The sequence below is a fragment of the Haliotis asinina genome, chromosome 5, assembly GCF_037392515.1.
Source record: "Haliotis asinina isolate JCU_RB_2024 chromosome 5, JCU_Hal_asi_v2, whole genome shotgun sequence".
Taxonomy (NCBI): Eukaryota; Metazoa; Mollusca; class Gastropoda; order Lepetellida; family Haliotidae; genus Haliotis; species Haliotis asinina.
This window is the reverse complement of record NC_090284.1, coordinates 20,521,800-20,539,505: the sequence shown is the minus strand read 5'-3', so window position 1 is coordinate 20,539,505 and position 17,706 is coordinate 20,521,800. Positions and strand designations below refer to the sequence as shown.

The following is a 17,706-nucleotide window of genomic DNA, read 5'->3' as shown; positions in this document are numbered from 1 at the left end:
AATACAAATATTTCGTCAAGTGAATCTCATTTCCGATCAAACGACCTCCGGTCATTTGCTTGTTTTGAGAAGTTGAATAATTAATTCAAACCATTTCGCTTTCTTTTGAAGTCGGCGTAATAAAAATAATGACTCTCTCGAATAAATTCGTTACTTTGCTTTTAGTATTGGAGCATCATAAATTATGTGGTTTAGCCTTTTATAAATAAACATTAAAAGAGCCTAAATCGAGCTACCTTTACAGCCCTAAATTGTAAGTTCAAACGACAGCTACAAATGTGTTGCACGTTGTATAAAAGATCATTGAAAATTGAAGCACATTCCTCTATTATGTCCAAATACGCCGTGACTGCTTATTTGAATTACGCAGTCCCGTCTTTCTGGATACAGTTGTGTTTCTGTGGGCAAAAAGACAGTATTATTCAAACAGTACCTGTTTACCAACCAGTGTCATGTTTTAATTCGTCTATCAAATTACGAAGACCTTACTTTATTCGATGTATAAGCGCGTTGATAAGATATAATATTTCTGAAACACAATAAACGGATACATATATTCATTTGTAATTATAAACTAATCCAACCGATACCCATCTTATATTAATAATAAGAAAAAGTCAAATTAGAACTCTACAAAATGTGTGGCATTATATGCTTTTATTTTCGAAGAATAAACTCAAACTGATTGTTGTTTTGTTTAGAACGATATTTGCTTCATGATATGCGTGAAAATCAACAACTGTCTATTTCAGTGATGGAGATACTTGTAGGGCGATATGATTCCCTCCGAGGCCGAGTATCCAAAGAAATTGCCATCAATATTTTCGACCGGTTTTCCGATCATCATAAAAAATTAGCAAATATCTTGAATCACATTAGGTGTGGCTTCTCCATGCATGAAAATGTGAAAGAATTATTGTTAATAGCCTTGACTTGACATCTCGACGAATGTCATTTAAGGTGACAGAATAAGTAAGTGCTATACATACATCAACGGCTTATATCTTCTCGGAGAGTTCTCATAGTCCATCAGCCCTGGGAGTGAGGCGCTCGACCACAGACCCCGAATACGCTTGACATTACTTATGTCCGTTTCTCCAAATCCATGTGAACCGACCCGCCCCGTCTCACTTGACAAGTGAAGTCGCACGATTTCAACACGACTCCTTGACATCCGTATTAATTAAATTTAAGAAAGCGAGAATCCAGTGTTTTCGAGAGATGTTAGGCTGTAAAAAGTGGCAACGATCTACACCAGTGTAAGAACTGCATATGGCGCACGCGTTGCAAATTGAATTCGTCATTCACGAAAACGCAGTTATATTAAACATGTTAAAAATTCGTTAAGGAACGATTTCGAGTGATGAATTTCAGATAAGCATTTTCTCAGAGCACATCCGCTAGGTGGCGGTAGCTACAAAGGAAATGGAGTGTAAACAAATCTTGTCTCATTGCTCGGGCGCCACTACCATATAAGGTATCACAAAGGCGTTCCGACACTTCAAAGGGAGCCGCCGAGTGCTCGGTCTCAGCTAAATTTCTCTGCGTTGGCCTCATTCACGGAGCACAAATAAATTAATATTATTTGAATATCGTTTTCAAACTTTAATGAAATGATTTTGCGTGGACGTAGAAGTTTAAGCACGATCAAGAAAGAGAAATTCCAAGCGGAACGCCTCTTGACCTTTCGGAGCGAGCAACTCACGAGAGATGGCTGAGATTGTAGATACGCGGCAAGATCAAAGGGAGCTCGCTGAAAACATCTAATTCTAGCGCATAACAAGAATGTTAGGGGCGACAGCGCAGGGGCCAGACCTGAGCTTTGTTCTTGGCAAAGAGAGCGAATGCATGTCGGTGTAGCAGGCATAATTTAATCTGCTCTCAGAACTTATTGATAGGCGCTTGTTGATGTTTATATGTGCAAATGTGGCCATTAGCATTGGATATACAGAAAAAACGTCGAGGAACCCAGCATGGATAATACATAGGAATGGTGCTTGACCGAGAGACGAGACGCTCACAACCAGCCGTGCATGTGACTGCAGACAGCCCAGAGCATCCCTGGTCTTTGATTGATCCAGTTCACTTTTATCTTGCAATAAGAGGAGGCAAACTTTACGTTCAGACGAGAATAACACAGCACAGTTTAGTTGCTATACTGCTACATGACGAATGACTAACCCCAGCCGTAACGGCGCTTTTCATTGGTCGCCGATACAGAGAGCGCGGCGTTGATTGGTCTCTATTTGCTAGCCTTTACGTAGTATTCATGGCGGATTCAAAACGTGTGTTGAGAGTCGTTAATATCCTGTGCGAAAATTAGATCGCAGTGGAGAACTTTTGACCATGCCGCATATGAGTTCAGGCGGCTCAGAGGATTTTTACTCGAAAGATGAGGTCAAAGTATATAAAGATGAGGGTGAAGAGGAAAAAAGGTCATCGGAAAACCTCTCGGAGGAAAAGTTGGGTTTAGTCACCGAATCCGAAGAGGTGAGTGCTAGTCTTTCATCTCCCTTTGATGTTGTGGGGGTCAGCTAGGACGGAGCTATTACGAGATCGCGCCTTCCCATAGCTTATCTGCTTAATATTTCCCCTCATATCTCTCATATTCCTTTGTTTTAGGGGAAAAATGGCAGTTTACCGGGGAATTACTCTGGCAGTGAGAAGAGTGGGACAACACGACCAGAGGATGGTAGGTGCTAATCAGGCAGCTCTGCTAACAGCCATGAAAAGGCCAAAAGTTACCACTACAATTACCGACATGGATACTATGATTGTATCGGGAAACGAGACAGAGGTCACAGGCTTTTCTGTATATTCGAGGTTCATAATATCGCGTATATATGCCCCGATTTGCTGCAAATACAGTTCACAGCGGCTTCCCTTTGATGTGTAAAAGTATGCACCTATTGTCTGCCGTCCATTGTTCGCAGTATGCATGACAATGGCCATGCACATACCGGCATTGCGACGGGCAGAGTGTAGCAAACAAGCTCCAATATACCCCTAACGATTGCACATCATATTTTAAAGGTTATTTTGTCAAAATTGAGATGATATATGAAGCATTTCCGGATTGTTTTGAAGCGATCTGCCCCTATTTTGACAATGTTCTGGGTCAGTAAATCCAGCGAGCAGAACCCTTTGATGTTGCGAGGCAAGGCTTGCGTGGGTTGGAGGGATTGCCCTCTATGTGTTGAGGGAATATCTTGAATCTGATTTTCAGTTAAAGCATAGGGTTTCCAGTTAGATAAAGGCGATATACATTTTGTAACATAGTTTTACACTATGAATTGAAAACAACAACAACCGGGCAATTGCAACTTTAGGTTATCACTGTTGGTGCTTGGCTACTGCATGGCATATTCAGATGGTTTCAGCAAAGATAATTATGTAATCACACATTTTCATTATTTGCTTAATTGGTTGGTCAACATTTGCCTTCAGTCTTTTTTCTTGTGGCTGGGGACAACTACAAGGGAGTAATCACATGAAGGTATAAGGAACGTTACACGATTTTATCTCCTTGTTAGGAATGAAGTGAAGGATGATAAACTTAACAAAGAAGGTTTATCATGTTACATTTCAGTTCTCAAAATGGATACATCCAAATATTGTCTGTTTAGGTCTATAATTTGTTCCATTGTAATTACATTCAATCAAAGGTAATGAATAATGTTTCGCTGCCTTCATTTAACATTCAAGAATCAAAAGCCTTGATATCCTAAAATGTTTTGTGAACTGAAAACAAGAGACATATTTGGCATGAATAAATGGTGACTGAACTGATGTTCCTTGTTGACATTCACTTTCATATTATTAACAACAGCATCAGGTGATATTAGTGTAAGGTGATAATATCATTATCTCCTTTCATAAATTAAAAGAAGAAAAATAAATATATCAAGTATAGTGTTTTACATGATTGTCAAATCAAATTCTTATTTATTCTTCTGCAAATACCTCACTTGTGAAGGTTTAGGATTTTTAAATTGAATTTATTATGATTATGATAATTGTTTTTAACAGTTCGGGCCATACAAGTTCCTCATCTAGGTTCCAACCATACACTTTCATAACAACTGGAGAAAATAGTGAACATAACTGACCTTATGTTTTGAAATCTTTTGATAGATATCAGGCTGAAAAAAATTTGCTTTGATATATAAAATGTGTTTTTTTTCCTCCATTTAATGATAGCGGAGCTGGGTTTGCGATAGGACATTCAAACGTGTATCATACTCAACATCAAAGCAACCTAGTCAACAGGAAATATTAACAAATTAGCTATCCAGTTCATTCTCAACCATCAAGATGCCAGTGTACAGTAACTGTTTACAAAATTTCTTTTTTGTGTGATAAATTATCAGGTTGTGAAGCTGTTTTTCCATCGGTATTAATTTTGATCATCGTGTGACCAAGTACTTATCACATTTATCTGTGCAAAACTACTACATTAAAGAGGCCATGAATATACATTTCATCATCTGCAGTATACTCCAACAAATGTAAAATAAGATTTTCAGGATAATTCAAGATTTATATGAAACAATGACATCAAAGAGATCAAATTTCTGTCTCTGAAAATCTTTCAACATTTGAGTGTTAACTTGATGCCTAGTTGAAGCGAGATGCATATATAAATGGTGTACTACAGGAAACAGTTATAAGAATTGCCAAGCCTCCATCGTTCGGTTTTCACTTCTTTAAAGAATTTATATTGCTCTTGTAAACATATGTCTGACTACACAGGATACACTGTAGACGAAATGGTAGATAGGAAATCCAACTTAATATACATCGGAAAGTCAAATAGCAGTAGCGAGTCCATTACAAGACTAATGAATGACCATTGAAGTTTATAGAAGTTTACGTGTCAAACCATAATATTCTTTCATTAGAAAATAACATTAGCACTGGTTACACAGGTACTGTATGGTATAATTTTGTTCTAGTTTGATAGGAAAGCACATGAGATGCTTACTTGATGTATTGTCTCCTAGAATAATGTCATTATGCTGGTGATTGCATTTGTGGGATTGGCGGAGATTACTGGCTTAATGTCAACTTAGCTCAGTAATCTGGTATAGACTCTGTTACATATGCAGTACATGGTAGATGATGAACCCAGCTTAGTGACATCATTACTGCTAAACATGTTATCTATATTAACAATGTTATTGATTAATGATATCTGTCAAAAGACGCTATGTACTTAAATGCTTGGGATACAGCAAGTGTCAAATTATCACGTTGAACTATTTTATAAAACAATTTGTATTTTTTCAAAACAAGCTTACGAAAATATTGGTATTTAAATCATTCTTTAAACAATTTCATTTTAAAAAGGCACTCAAAGCAACAGGGATGTATATTTGCATATTTAAAAATAGATTGTAATATATTTAGACAAGAAGCCAAAGTTGATGGTTATCTCAGATCAAAACTGTTCAAGACATTTCAAACAATGCTAAGAAAAGGCAGTTGTTCAAATATTCTGTAAGAACAAAGATAAATTGCGGTGAACACAAGAAGAATATGTTGACAGAAAGTAGAGATGCCAGATCCTTTGGGTACACGTGAAGATGGATGCCATTTGACACAGTTGACTGCTAATTGCAATTATGATGGACAAATGCTACAAGTGACCATGATGACAAATGACAGAAGGGGATATATTTTAAGTGCTTTTCGAAACCCTGCTCTTGACAGATCAATACGTAAGCTTGTTTCACGGCCATTAAGTTGTCCTACTTATCTTGTTTTGTCGTTACTTAGGACATTTAAAACGAAAGGACTTGGTGAGCTTGGTAAAGCGTATAAGAAAACAGACAATAACTCAACATGTTCTAATGGTCACTGGTTGGAATGGATATTTGAGAAACTGTAAACCTGTTGGAACATGATGAAAATTTCAGATAGTTAATTATTACGTGATAAATGACACCCGTTTCACATATCATAATTGTCTTGTCGCTATATTCTGTTGTAGAAATGGTAAAATATTTTTGTATCTTTTCACTTCCGATAATAATGATTTTATTTTAGTACCATTTTGAAGAATGTACGGATCATTTGTATACTCATCAACAGCAGAATCAGTACATCTAATCCTTTCAATAGTAGTGATTATGCACACAGGAGGTCTCATGAGAATTTTGTTGCTATGGCTACGTTTATTTGTGTTCTGGACTGTGGGGAACATGGAAAACTTTCAGATCCAAGTATGGTTTCTGTTTTGATATAACTATTCAGTGAATAGGCCATGTGATTCAGAGAATTAATAGTTTGTGTTTCTTGGCCAGGAAAAATACATATGTTTACAAATACATATTAATTGTCATGTTACGATATTACTGAACTGATCAACTTTGGACAGGGATAATCAGAGTGTGTGATATACTTAAGAAACACTTGACATAATAGTAGAATTAAGTATGAGTACTGTGGACAGTTATAAATATCCCTATCGAAAGTAGAGTAGTATATGACGTGAAGGAAGGAAATCTGTGAAGAATAATAGAGCAATGCTAATGTTTAAGCGCTCTGTGGTGTGTTTTGTAATTCTATAGCCCAGCTCATATTTATGTGTAAACACCTTCTTCATTATCATCAATAACAATGTAACACTAAAAACCCAGAAATATTTAATGTTTTTAGTCTTGTATATTATGATGGTGGTAATGACCACTGATCCTTGTGTGTGTTGTAATAACAGGAAAATGTTTCTTTTTTTACCATTTCTGGCCTAAATAATTGTATGGGCAAACAATCTGGAATAAGAAACATCTCTGCTGAGGGATTCTTTTGGCATTGTAATGATTGAAAAATGGCAAGTGCGTCATATTTTCTCAGAAATATTGAACACTTGTTCCTGGACTGTTCTGTTGTCAAAGCACTCAGGTGTTATTATGCATGGAATAAAAGTTCATTATTATACATGGGGTTGTAAATTTGTATTTTCCCTTCTTTTATGAAATCTTTTGGATTTGATAATTTTCTCTCTTTTAAAGAATCTTTAGCTGTTAATAAATATGGCACAACCACAATGTGAGTAACATCACCAGAATTACAAATATTGGTTTAATTTGAAATATAAACAGCGCTTTTTAATTCAGAACAAGTGAAGTGCAGTATCGCATTACTTTGTTATTTTACTTATATCAGTATTATTTGTGGTCGTTATCAAATTGGTGTCAAGGAGAAATTTCCTAAGTACGTTTTCTAAAGTTGTCCAAATATTCACTTGAGCATGGTGTCTGGTCAACTGGATAGAGTAATAACCCAAAGGCAGGCTTACAGACAATTAATGTACATCATGTTCTTTCACTTTAGCTTCACAAAGCCCTTTCAGGTCATACCAGATTAGAAAATGAAACAAAAATAGCTAGCAGCCACTGCCTAGTGGCTGGTGTGAGAGCTTTGAAGAAATAGAGCATGGCAAATCCCTTGGCTGATCTGTGTAAGCAGTGGTAGGAAGGGCCTTTGGGACCTGCTGGCCTTACTGGCTTGCCCTCCAGGGAGGGCCAGGGAGGAGAATGTGGATGTATTGGTGGACGTAAGGTCACTAGCTGGACTTGTCGTTGATGGGACCTTTGCCTTGGGCTCTCTTGTCTGTCTAGCTTTAGATGTAAAGACTCTTACAGCCAGCCCAGCTCTGTCCTGTGGCCAACAAGTTGATGCTTTTCGGTGTGGATGGCATTTTCTTTTTGAGGGAGACTGGGAGGAAGTCTAATAGTTAGACTTGAGCAGTGATAACGCAAAGTTACAGGTTCTGTTGCCAAATGAGTAGTTGGGTGTTCTTATAGACATATTCTTGCTTGCTTGTCATGAAGGTGATCTGGATCAGTTCCCATGGATACGGTGTGGGACTTAGTTTGTTCAGAATACAATGTAGGGTCATTATATTGGTATGAATTGGGACAATGGTCAGTTGATGAAACAGTGAAAATGGGAATATACAATGTAATAAGGTGATTTTGTCAATAAAAAATATTAGTTATTCATCTTGGTGTCTGATGCCACACAATAAAGTGAAAGTTGAAGGGCCTTGTGTGAATGTAAACATTGGAGGTCCTTAGATTGAAAAGTTCAAAATTGCAAGACAATGAAAAGCCCCTTTGTGCAAGTTTGTACTTATATGGTTATTGTATTGCAGCATACAGAATAGTACAATCAGGAAAAGAAACCTCTCCCTGACCTTCTGAAACCATGGCAATTGCAACAAACCTCATTGTATTTAGTAGCATGTGAAGGGTGTTTGTATCAGGGATCACTGTCCAGTTTAGCGGACATTCAGCTGATGAGCTGGTGGGACATGGGCTCAAGTGGTCATACTTGAACCAACCTGACCAGGCCAAGTGGCGATTGTTCCGCTGACACTGGACAGCAATGATAGAATTATGGTGAATGAAGCTGTCATGATCACATGTCCTGAAGGCCAGCGATATTGTACACATGTCAAACCAGATACTAAAATCGACAGACATTCCGGGAGACCCATCTCCTCAGTTGGAATAGATGGTTCAGTGGGCGGCCATGTATTATTGTCACAGCCCCCTGTTTCAGTGTCCTCATATTCAAATTAGTTATGTACCGGTATGTTGCATCATACATTTGATGGAATCGAAGAAACAGAAACTCATATATTTCTGAGATGCTAGCATTGATGTCATTAATCAAGGAGTTCCCGAAGTTAGTGATACCTGTGCAGTCATAGCATTCAGTCCGTAGCCTCAATCTGAGTCCTGAGTCTTGTAAAGTCTTTTATCCTGAACACATAACCAATGAAGTCGAGAAAAATAACACTAAACTCCTTGAAGTAGACAGTGTCAGCGTAGAAGTTTTGGGCACAGATGTATTATCTTCATAACCTTTTAGCATTCTGTTTCAACAAATATATCGTATGATCACATGCAGATATTATTTGAAAAGAAATCACCCAGAGTGATATAATTGCATTTGTTGAAATACATTTACTGGAGATTTAGTCAGTTTGGTTATATGTTTATCTGCTTGTTGGAATCACCATTTTCTTTTTCACCCCAAAACGATATTTTAGTAGGGATTTATTTTCTACCAGCTTTACCATTAACAAAGGCATAGCGAATATGTAAAGAAAAAGTAGATGCTGCTGTGATTCTGTTAATAAAAGCTTCTTTGTATAATCAACATCTTAGTATTGACTCATTGATATTCAATATCCGTTAAAAGGATCTTTCCAAACAGATATAGTGGCATATCAAAATAGAGGAAATTGTGTCAGAAATCCCCAAATGTACTCAATTTTCCAGAGGAGAGATATTTAGGTATGTACTTTTACAAATATATACACACAGTGATTCGGTTTTCCTTCCCAACCTCAACATTCACCCACTGACCTCCCCTTATTTCTGGTGTTGACTCTTGACAAAATTTACGACTTTGATTTTATTTTAATCAAATATACAATGATAAGAGAACTCAGGAGCATATGAACCACCCGAAACTTTGTGACAGTAGTTTGATATCTGTTTGCTACCAAAATATATATTTTAAGATAGTTTGCTGTTGGTTCTGAAGGATGAAAAGTCTACAATGATTAATTTTTCAGATGACCAACTCCTTTTTCGTGTTAACTGAAAATTTTGAAAATTCGGTGTTGAACCCCATGAATGTTTTATTTATTTATTTTTTTTAATCTGTTTCTGGTTTGTTTTAACATACATTATTTTCCTGTGATTTCCTTCGGTCTGAAGTCCTCAAAATCCCAATGTTTGCGTCTTCTCGTGACAGGGTCATTATCCCAGCATAACGTCTATTGCATTGTAAGTAGGTGCAGGTCCGAACGTGGGCCTGGCAGTGAAAAAAAATGTAAAAACATTACCAGGTGTGTGGAAAGAAAGACCTTTTAACGTTAATTCCGTCGGCAGCAGATAGTATACAAATGCTGGAAAGCGACTTCTATTGCCGCCAGTCCTGTGGAAAAGTTGCCAGCATATGTTTATTTACCGGGCTTCATTTCATACTGGGTTACATTGAAGAGGGTAATGGAACTGTTTATTTGGCAACTGGTAACTGGGGACAAGTTGTTGGAACAATTGTAATGGCAACTGGTCGAGTACATTGAATGAGGGGAGGGGGCGGATGCTGATTTTTTTATGTGAGTGTTTTTTGGGGGGAACGGAAGCTGAAGGATTAATATTTTAAGTCATGGAATTGTAGCTTTTGTTAGTGTTTTGATAAGCATGATCAAGGCACGCTGAATCTTTCCGCCTCGTATGAAATATGTTCATGCAAGGCAGAACACCAGTCAGGCTTTAAGTTTCAACAAGCTTTGATTTTAGTAATATTGCAGAAATGTTAAGCATGAGTTGATTCAGAAAGAAATTATTGCAAGCAAAACCAAATGTGATTTAACCATTTCTGATTTTGAAAGAAAGATTTTCTCTGATACCGCATCGACAGTTTGAATGTTTGCAATTGTCTAAATGAGATGAGAACCATATATTTATTTATTTGTCAGTTGAATACAAAGAGCACTTCATATGTGTAACAACTACATTGTCTGAAATTAACCCATATTCTTGTTAACAATCCCACAAATAATATTTATCAGGAATATGTTGTTATACTTAACATCTGTATATCTGATTGTTGTGGATATGCCTACTTGATCTGAAGTATTGTGAAATGATGATGATCATCAAAATGTGAGACTGAAGATTCATAAGGTCTTTTATCATAACAACATGTTCTGTAAGTCTTACTAATTTTCTTTCTGAATGAAAATGTGCATTCGTTACGTACTATCTTGGGAAAATGCGAAGAGCAAGATGTGCCACAATGCAGCATTTAGGAAGAGTTGGGACAATGTCATGACCTGTGGTAAGATCCACTCAAGTAGGAGACCTGAATAAGCATCCTGCTTTGAAAGAAGATGATTTCCTTGAGAAACTTTCCTGAATCCTGGTAAACATCTCACGAGACAGAAATATACCAGAATTCAGCAGAACTAAGTTTGATAAGGAAAATGACTTATTGACTGGTAAACATGTTACAGAGAATAGCAATTTGGACACATTTTGTTTAGGATTTTCCAAGTTGCAGATCAAAGACAGTTGAGGGCCTGATTAATTTAATTAAGGATCATTTTAAGAGTTATTAATCCACTGATGTAATTATTGGGATGTAAATGGGTGTATATGAAGGGCCCGACGCAGGCCGAACAGTTGTGATATGTACGATGAAGTGAGTCGCTTACTTCAAAGGCGGCAGGCGTTTTGTCAATGAAAACAGTGTGCTCTACTTGCTCCAATCAGGGGTGGGAGACTAGAACTTCAAAGGAAGCCGTCAAGCGGTGACTCATATACCATACAGAGGAAGGGGGGTTGAGCAGAGGAGGGGGGTTATTGAGAAGGGAGGGGGTTAGGGAGGATGATTGGGACCAATATATCACTGCCTGAATTTGTTTTAACATATCTTTTCATAGTTCTATCAGTACAATTGACAGATTATTTCTTAGTACCAGTTTTAAGACATACTGTAAAAGACTTGTTTGAAAATCTGCGATATTAATTTCTGATTGAAAATAAGCACAAGGACAATTTTGTGCATTTGTGCGTTTTTTAATTTCAACACTGTATTGTGTTTTTGAATTGTTACGTAACTGCATAAAATTAGTCACTAACATAATTTTCTGCAACATGTGTGAATGCTTACATGAATTTTGAATTTTTAAACCGACACAGTTGAAAGTGTTGCTATGTGTACACAACCATATATAGATTAACAGACGGCATATGTGGAGTTGGTTAGTGAGTAAATATTGTCAGTGTGAAGTTTGGTTGACATGGAGGGACGTGGATGTCTGGCAGGGAAATGACCGTCGGTGGTGACACATATATGTCAGGTGCTACGGCAGGCACGTCATCATCGCAGGTACACACTTGTTCACCTTCTGACTTGCACATCACACTTGTACCTACGCACACCGACATCATGCTGATTTATTAATATCATCTTTCGTCTTCTGTGTACATCATGTACTCCAGGCTATTTGTGGATATAAGTTTGGAATCCTGTGTGGAGCCAAGGAGAATGATTTCATGACAAAATTCTGTTTATGTGAGTGTCAAAGTTATGTATGCTGTAGGAGAGTGGGTAGTAATTTTAACACTTTTTCTAAAGAAAGTTATGCTAAACAAGAAAAAATGGGACAGGTTTAAGGTTATACTGTTATACAGATAGATGGCTCAAGTTAATACTTTTGACCGAAAGATGTTTGGTAATCATGTTTGCATTTTTACCTAATAAATTCACAGTTCTGTTTCGAACAAAAAATTATTATAGTAGGTGTATTTGTGAAGGTTTGTTCTTCAGGCGGCCATTTGCAAAGGTAATATTTTCTCCATTTGCTATTGAAATTTTTTTTTGCCATGTGAGCATGGTTTATTGTATCATATGTTTCCAGTTTAAAGCACATGCTTTTTCTATTTATTTGACATGTGAAAATGAAAGTGTCATATTGAGTGCTACTTTGCTCTTTAATTGTATCAAAAACGTTTTTACTCATATGTGTTGGTATGAAATCCAAGCCCTTGATGTTTATGAGGTTTGGGAATTGACATTTCAAACTCTAGCATCATATGAAGTGAAAAATGATATTTTTATTTTGAGTTGAGTATGGTGCATACAACAGGTGCCATGATAACACTGACAGTGAGCACCAACTGTTTCTTGCAAGCAACATGTCAGAACATAACAAGCAGTTGATTTAGAATTGCTGATGGTTTGCTGGGGAAAGCATCACCAACGCTTCATATCTTCTGAGGCTGGAAAAATGAAGCAAACGTTGTGCAGAGATATTAAACTGAAAAAAAAATATGTGATATGTGGTGCACTTCTATCTATAGTAATGCATATTGTTTCACAAATGTTTAATATTTTTACATCAGATAATGTATACAGTTGATCAGCTGTCAACTTCATGTGATCCATTGTTAATCTTATCATGAATGGTGTTTTAACAAAGCATGAGGATTTGACAAATAAATATGAATAAATAGCAGCTTTGCTTTTCCTGGTGATAGCTATCTAGTAACAGGACTTTGCTTGTGTGATGCCTGTCAGATTCATAGACAGGTCTTGGATGAACTGTCCATTATTGACCTTAAGTTTTTTTTAAAAAAAATTCCAGACATTGACAGTAACCACTTTTGTAGGGACTCTCTTTTGGAGAGACTCTAATAATGTATATTTGTTTCTTTTTGAGGGGTGTATATTTTAAGGTTGAGGAAGAAACCTCTCTGGATGGTAGGACGTAAGTTTTGTTATTTGTCACAGTGACTTTTTAAGCTGTTTTCCATCAAGGGTTTGAATTGTGTGGATTCGAAATGTAAACATGACCAAGTGTAGCACTTAAAGGATTCTGTTTGTTTTGTGAGGGTCCCCCACCCAGAGACAAGAAGCCGGGCTGGGTGACATGTATGGCATCCCCACCCCGTGTAGAGGGGTGATGATTTGTAAGAGTTCTTACCCATCCTTATACCGACCATGGACTTGATACAGAACAAAGCAGGGGAAATGAAGTCCATGAGCAAACACAGTGATAGCCGAGTCACATCTCCGCCACCAGATTACACCAGGCCTCTCTACACTGCTATCACAGCATCTTATGTACATTGTCATGGCCAATCTGGCACTATAATGCTCTATTGTTTGACCTGATAGGCCCCATGGCTCTTCCCAGTCAGTTTGCTTACTGATGGCGGAAGAAGACCCTGATGAGCCTATTGACTGTTCAACATGTGTAGGTTGAACTATGGGCATGACAGCAGCCCAGAAGCCAAAGGGGCTCCTGATAGGGGCATCTGGAAACATGTCTGCCCCTGTCACAAGACTGCCGAATCTCATTCACAAGTGACGACCTCTTGTCATTTGGTTTATGGAGCTTTGGTTGACCAGTATGAGTAAATATGTAATAAAGTGTATTAGCTGCATCAAAGAATAATCGTGTGATCATGGCCACAATGGTCAGGGTGATGGCTGTCTGTTATAATGAATCTTGATGTCGGACTATAGCTTCAGCTTTAAATTGGTTCATGGTAGATTTCCTGGAATTGCCTGTCAGTTTCTGTTTGTGAGAGCAAGTGAGGTGTTAAAAAGAACGGGACAACCTTTGTGCTTGGAGGAGGAGAAGGTTTATTGTTGCCCTATAGGTCATGCTTGACTGCACCCGGTGTCCAAGGTCCCCTTGAAATGCGACTAATAACTTCTAACCTAGGGTCCATGTCAGGGTCATGAGAGTGTCTAGTGGGGCAGACAGGCAAGAGGGGCCAGCTTTAATATGTACCTGCAACCGCATACCTGGTAGCAGGCAGTGAGGACCTTGGTTCCGGCCAAATTAACATGGCAGGTCAATGAAATATAAGAATGCTTTGGTAGTTTAAAATTTTACTGACACCATAAATATCTTGTTTACTGTGGTTGGTAGACTGGTTTCCACCCCTTGGGTCTGTTGCCCTGAAGACGATGCTGACACGTCTGCTCTCCAGTTTCTGAATATTGATGTAGTTGTCCTTCCAGTGAAGTTCAGACATGTTCAATGTAATCACATCGATGTAACTTCTGGATTGTTATGAAGCATAAATTTTATTTGGCACTCTACAGTGGTCGTGTTCATGTTTTAACAACTTAAATCAAACTGCTTAAACTGACCAAGCTACCCAACTGATTATGTCCTTAGTACCAGTAGATTCTTTGTCAAAGCACATCAGATTACCACTTGCGTTCATCTTCTTAATGATAATTGAATCAAGGTTATCAGTGCACTAGTTAAAGATCAAAATCAGCATTATCTTTGTTGCCCAAACCAACTTGCAAAAAAACCTAGCAAAGGTATCCAACTGGATGGCAGGTTGTCATGTAAACCAGTTCACTACTATAGATATTTGTAGCGCTTAAACTTTCAGCATGCCCAGAGCAGTTATTACATCTGTATCAAGTGTCCGGTTTGGCAATACGCATTCATAACGTACCTACTATTATAGTGTTTTATGCTCAGCTGTAGACATGATTCATGACAGGCTATCTGCTTTCAGTACATGTTGTTTTTTCCATAGGTCTGAAGGGCTTCTTTCTGCAGTTGGTTTACCAGATTTGAAGAGGCCTTAGGCTTTCCATAGAACACACTTAAACCAAGTTTCAAAGTTTCTTGTGTTACGGACCCGATGTTAAGACGAAAAGACAAGGTGGTGCCATTAAATTGGAACGCCTGTGTCTGACATATTTTGTGACAGGTTATGTTAACTGAAGCCAGTGATATGTGTACTGTTCAGCTAGTACATGGAGAACTATGACTGTATATAAATGCTAATGCACAGAATGATTTATGAAATAAACATGGTGATTCAAGAATTACTGTAAGGCGTATGACAGAAAATGGGCTGATATTTTGAAGAAGTGAAGAAGTTGTTTACTCATTGGCACACATAGAATTTATATGACACATCAGTTTTTCAGAAGACTTGAAAATGATAAGTTTCTTTCCTGTATTCTTATAGTCAGTGTTTTGTCAAATGTGATTTTAGGTTTTGTACATGGATTATGTATGGCCAATGTTACTTTAACTCTGGGAGTCATTGAATTCCTACCGTGGTGTAGGGTGTGGCCACTGTTTGTCTGAAAATGGTGAAAACCAAGAATGAGTTGGTTTTTAAAATATACAAGTAAATTTACTTATTGAATAAGCTTAGGACTTGCTGGATATAGCCAGTGTCTGCCTGCGTTGCTAAATGACTGACATGCAAAATGTCAGTGACACATCAACCTTCTTGTGAAAAGGATCTAATGATTGTTACATCCTCAAAGACAATGAATTCATTTTCATTGTTTGTGTTTATCGGAAGGATCTTAATTTCAAGGTTAAGACATTTTAGATTTCTTGCTTATTTTCCTGTTTACATCTTCACTGTGAAGCAGTGTATGGCAAACCAACCGAAAGTAAGACTTAGTGTTTGAAATGGTAAATGTGTCTAATTTTCAGGATCAAGAAAGATAATTGGTGATATGAAATGAGAGATGATTTCTTAAAACTAACAATTTAACAGGCTGTTAATTTCTACTGAGAATGCTACAGTTTAATGATGTGGAAAATCAGGGGTTAAACAGTATGAGACCCATCGTAGCCATGTGGTACTGAAATGTGTTTGTTTGCCTGCATCAAACACTCCTCTTCAGAGTTCACAATTGCTTTTGTTGAGAGGTTTCATATAATGTTTCCCTAACAACATCTCAACAAATATTCTGAGATAGCAGGACAAAATTGCTGTTGAGGTTTAAATTGGTTTGAATTTTTGCAATTTTCCTTATGGTCAATAACTAGCTTAAAGCTACCCTAAACTGTGAATTAAAGAGTAAATGTCATGTGTGGTGCTTGTCATAAACACAGGCATTTTCCACATCCTGAAATGGCAAGACCCATGTAGATGAAACGTTCCAAGAATGAATGCTAGTGATGTTTGCAAACTGGTTATGCTTCTGATTTGGAACAACTGTTTGTAACACATGCCTTGAACATTTTAAATTACAGTTTTATTTCAAAATACTCATATATTCATATTATCAAAACTGTTTCATCAGAAAAATATTTATAGGTGTCCAGAGCTCCAGATAATTTTTCAAGCAATTGGGTATTTACTCCCATGTGTGTTTATGTATGAGTAGTTGCACTTTTGAGGAGTAACTAGCATTTTGTGTACTCATACTAGTTTAAAGAATTGAGTACTTTTACACACAGTTTCTTATCCATATTGGTTATATAGCCTGTTTACGTATATGAATATAAATGCTTTTCAAATAAATGTTTTTAGTAATTCTTATTTTGCCAAAAAGTTGGTAGCCATTTTCAAACCCTCAACATTGAAGTCACGTGGCTACTATGGTAACCTCCGGACAGTGGCTACGGCTATAACAGCATATGTATATATAGGTATTTGCTTAAAAGTAACGCTGTTGAAGAGTTTGGGCACCTGGACGAATTATCATACACAAGTCAGTTTAGTAGAATAAAATAACAGGATATTATAGACCCATTGGATTTTAAGTGATTCTTATGCATTTTTTGTACTCCCAGATTTCAAATTAATTGAGTAAATGTGATTTATATTGAGTAAGATATGCAAATATTTGCTTTACCTCGAGCCCTGGGTGTCTTATTTCCCATGTTTCTTATATGTTTACAATTAACAAATAGACACTATACCGATGGACACATCCTCTATGACGAACTTCCCACGAAGTAAATGAAATGTGAATCTTAAGCTCTGTAATAAACATCCAAACCATGCACCAACAAAGATGATCTGGTTTCGAACTCTAGTCAACTGGAAACCAAGAAAAAACCAAAGCTACATGCTGTCCAGGCTGGCTTATGACGATGTCCTAGCCTGCTTCCTGTGAGCAGGATACATTGGCTTGCTTCAGTTGTCGTCTGCTGGAGCAGGGAGGAGGCAGGCCTGCTTGGAGGAAAACCCGGGCAGTCAGTCGCTAGCCTCATCGTCTTTGATGTCTGTAATTTGCTCCACGGACCACCTGACCTCCATCCAGTAGTCTTTTGATGTGAGGCTTCTGTCAGTGTTAATTGTCCACCTATTACAGCTGCCCTGCCGCCCTACCTATCTACCTACCCACCTTCAGCTCACTGCAGCTTAAGTCGCAGATTAAATT

General features: G+C 37.5%; 1 protein-coding gene across 5 annotated transcripts in view; it reads left to right on the top strand.

Moving 5' to 3' along the window:
- Positions 1-2,244: 2,244 nt before the first annotated feature.
- The window catches only part of LOC137283347 (protein pangolin, isoforms A/H/I/S-like), a 65,314-nt gene continuing 49,852 nt past the window's right edge, over positions 2,245-17,706 (top strand). For all 5 annotated transcript variants that reach the window (XM_067814802.1, XM_067814804.1, XM_067814805.1 and 2 more), the window contains exons 1-2: positions 2,245-2,490; positions 2,623-2,692. In XM_067814802.1, coding sequence (XP_067670903.1) covers positions 2,347-2,490; positions 2,623-2,692 — 214 coding nt within the window. In that variant the 5' untranslated portion in view covers positions 2,245-2,346. The remainder of the gene's footprint in view (positions 2,491-2,622; positions 2,693-17,706) is intronic.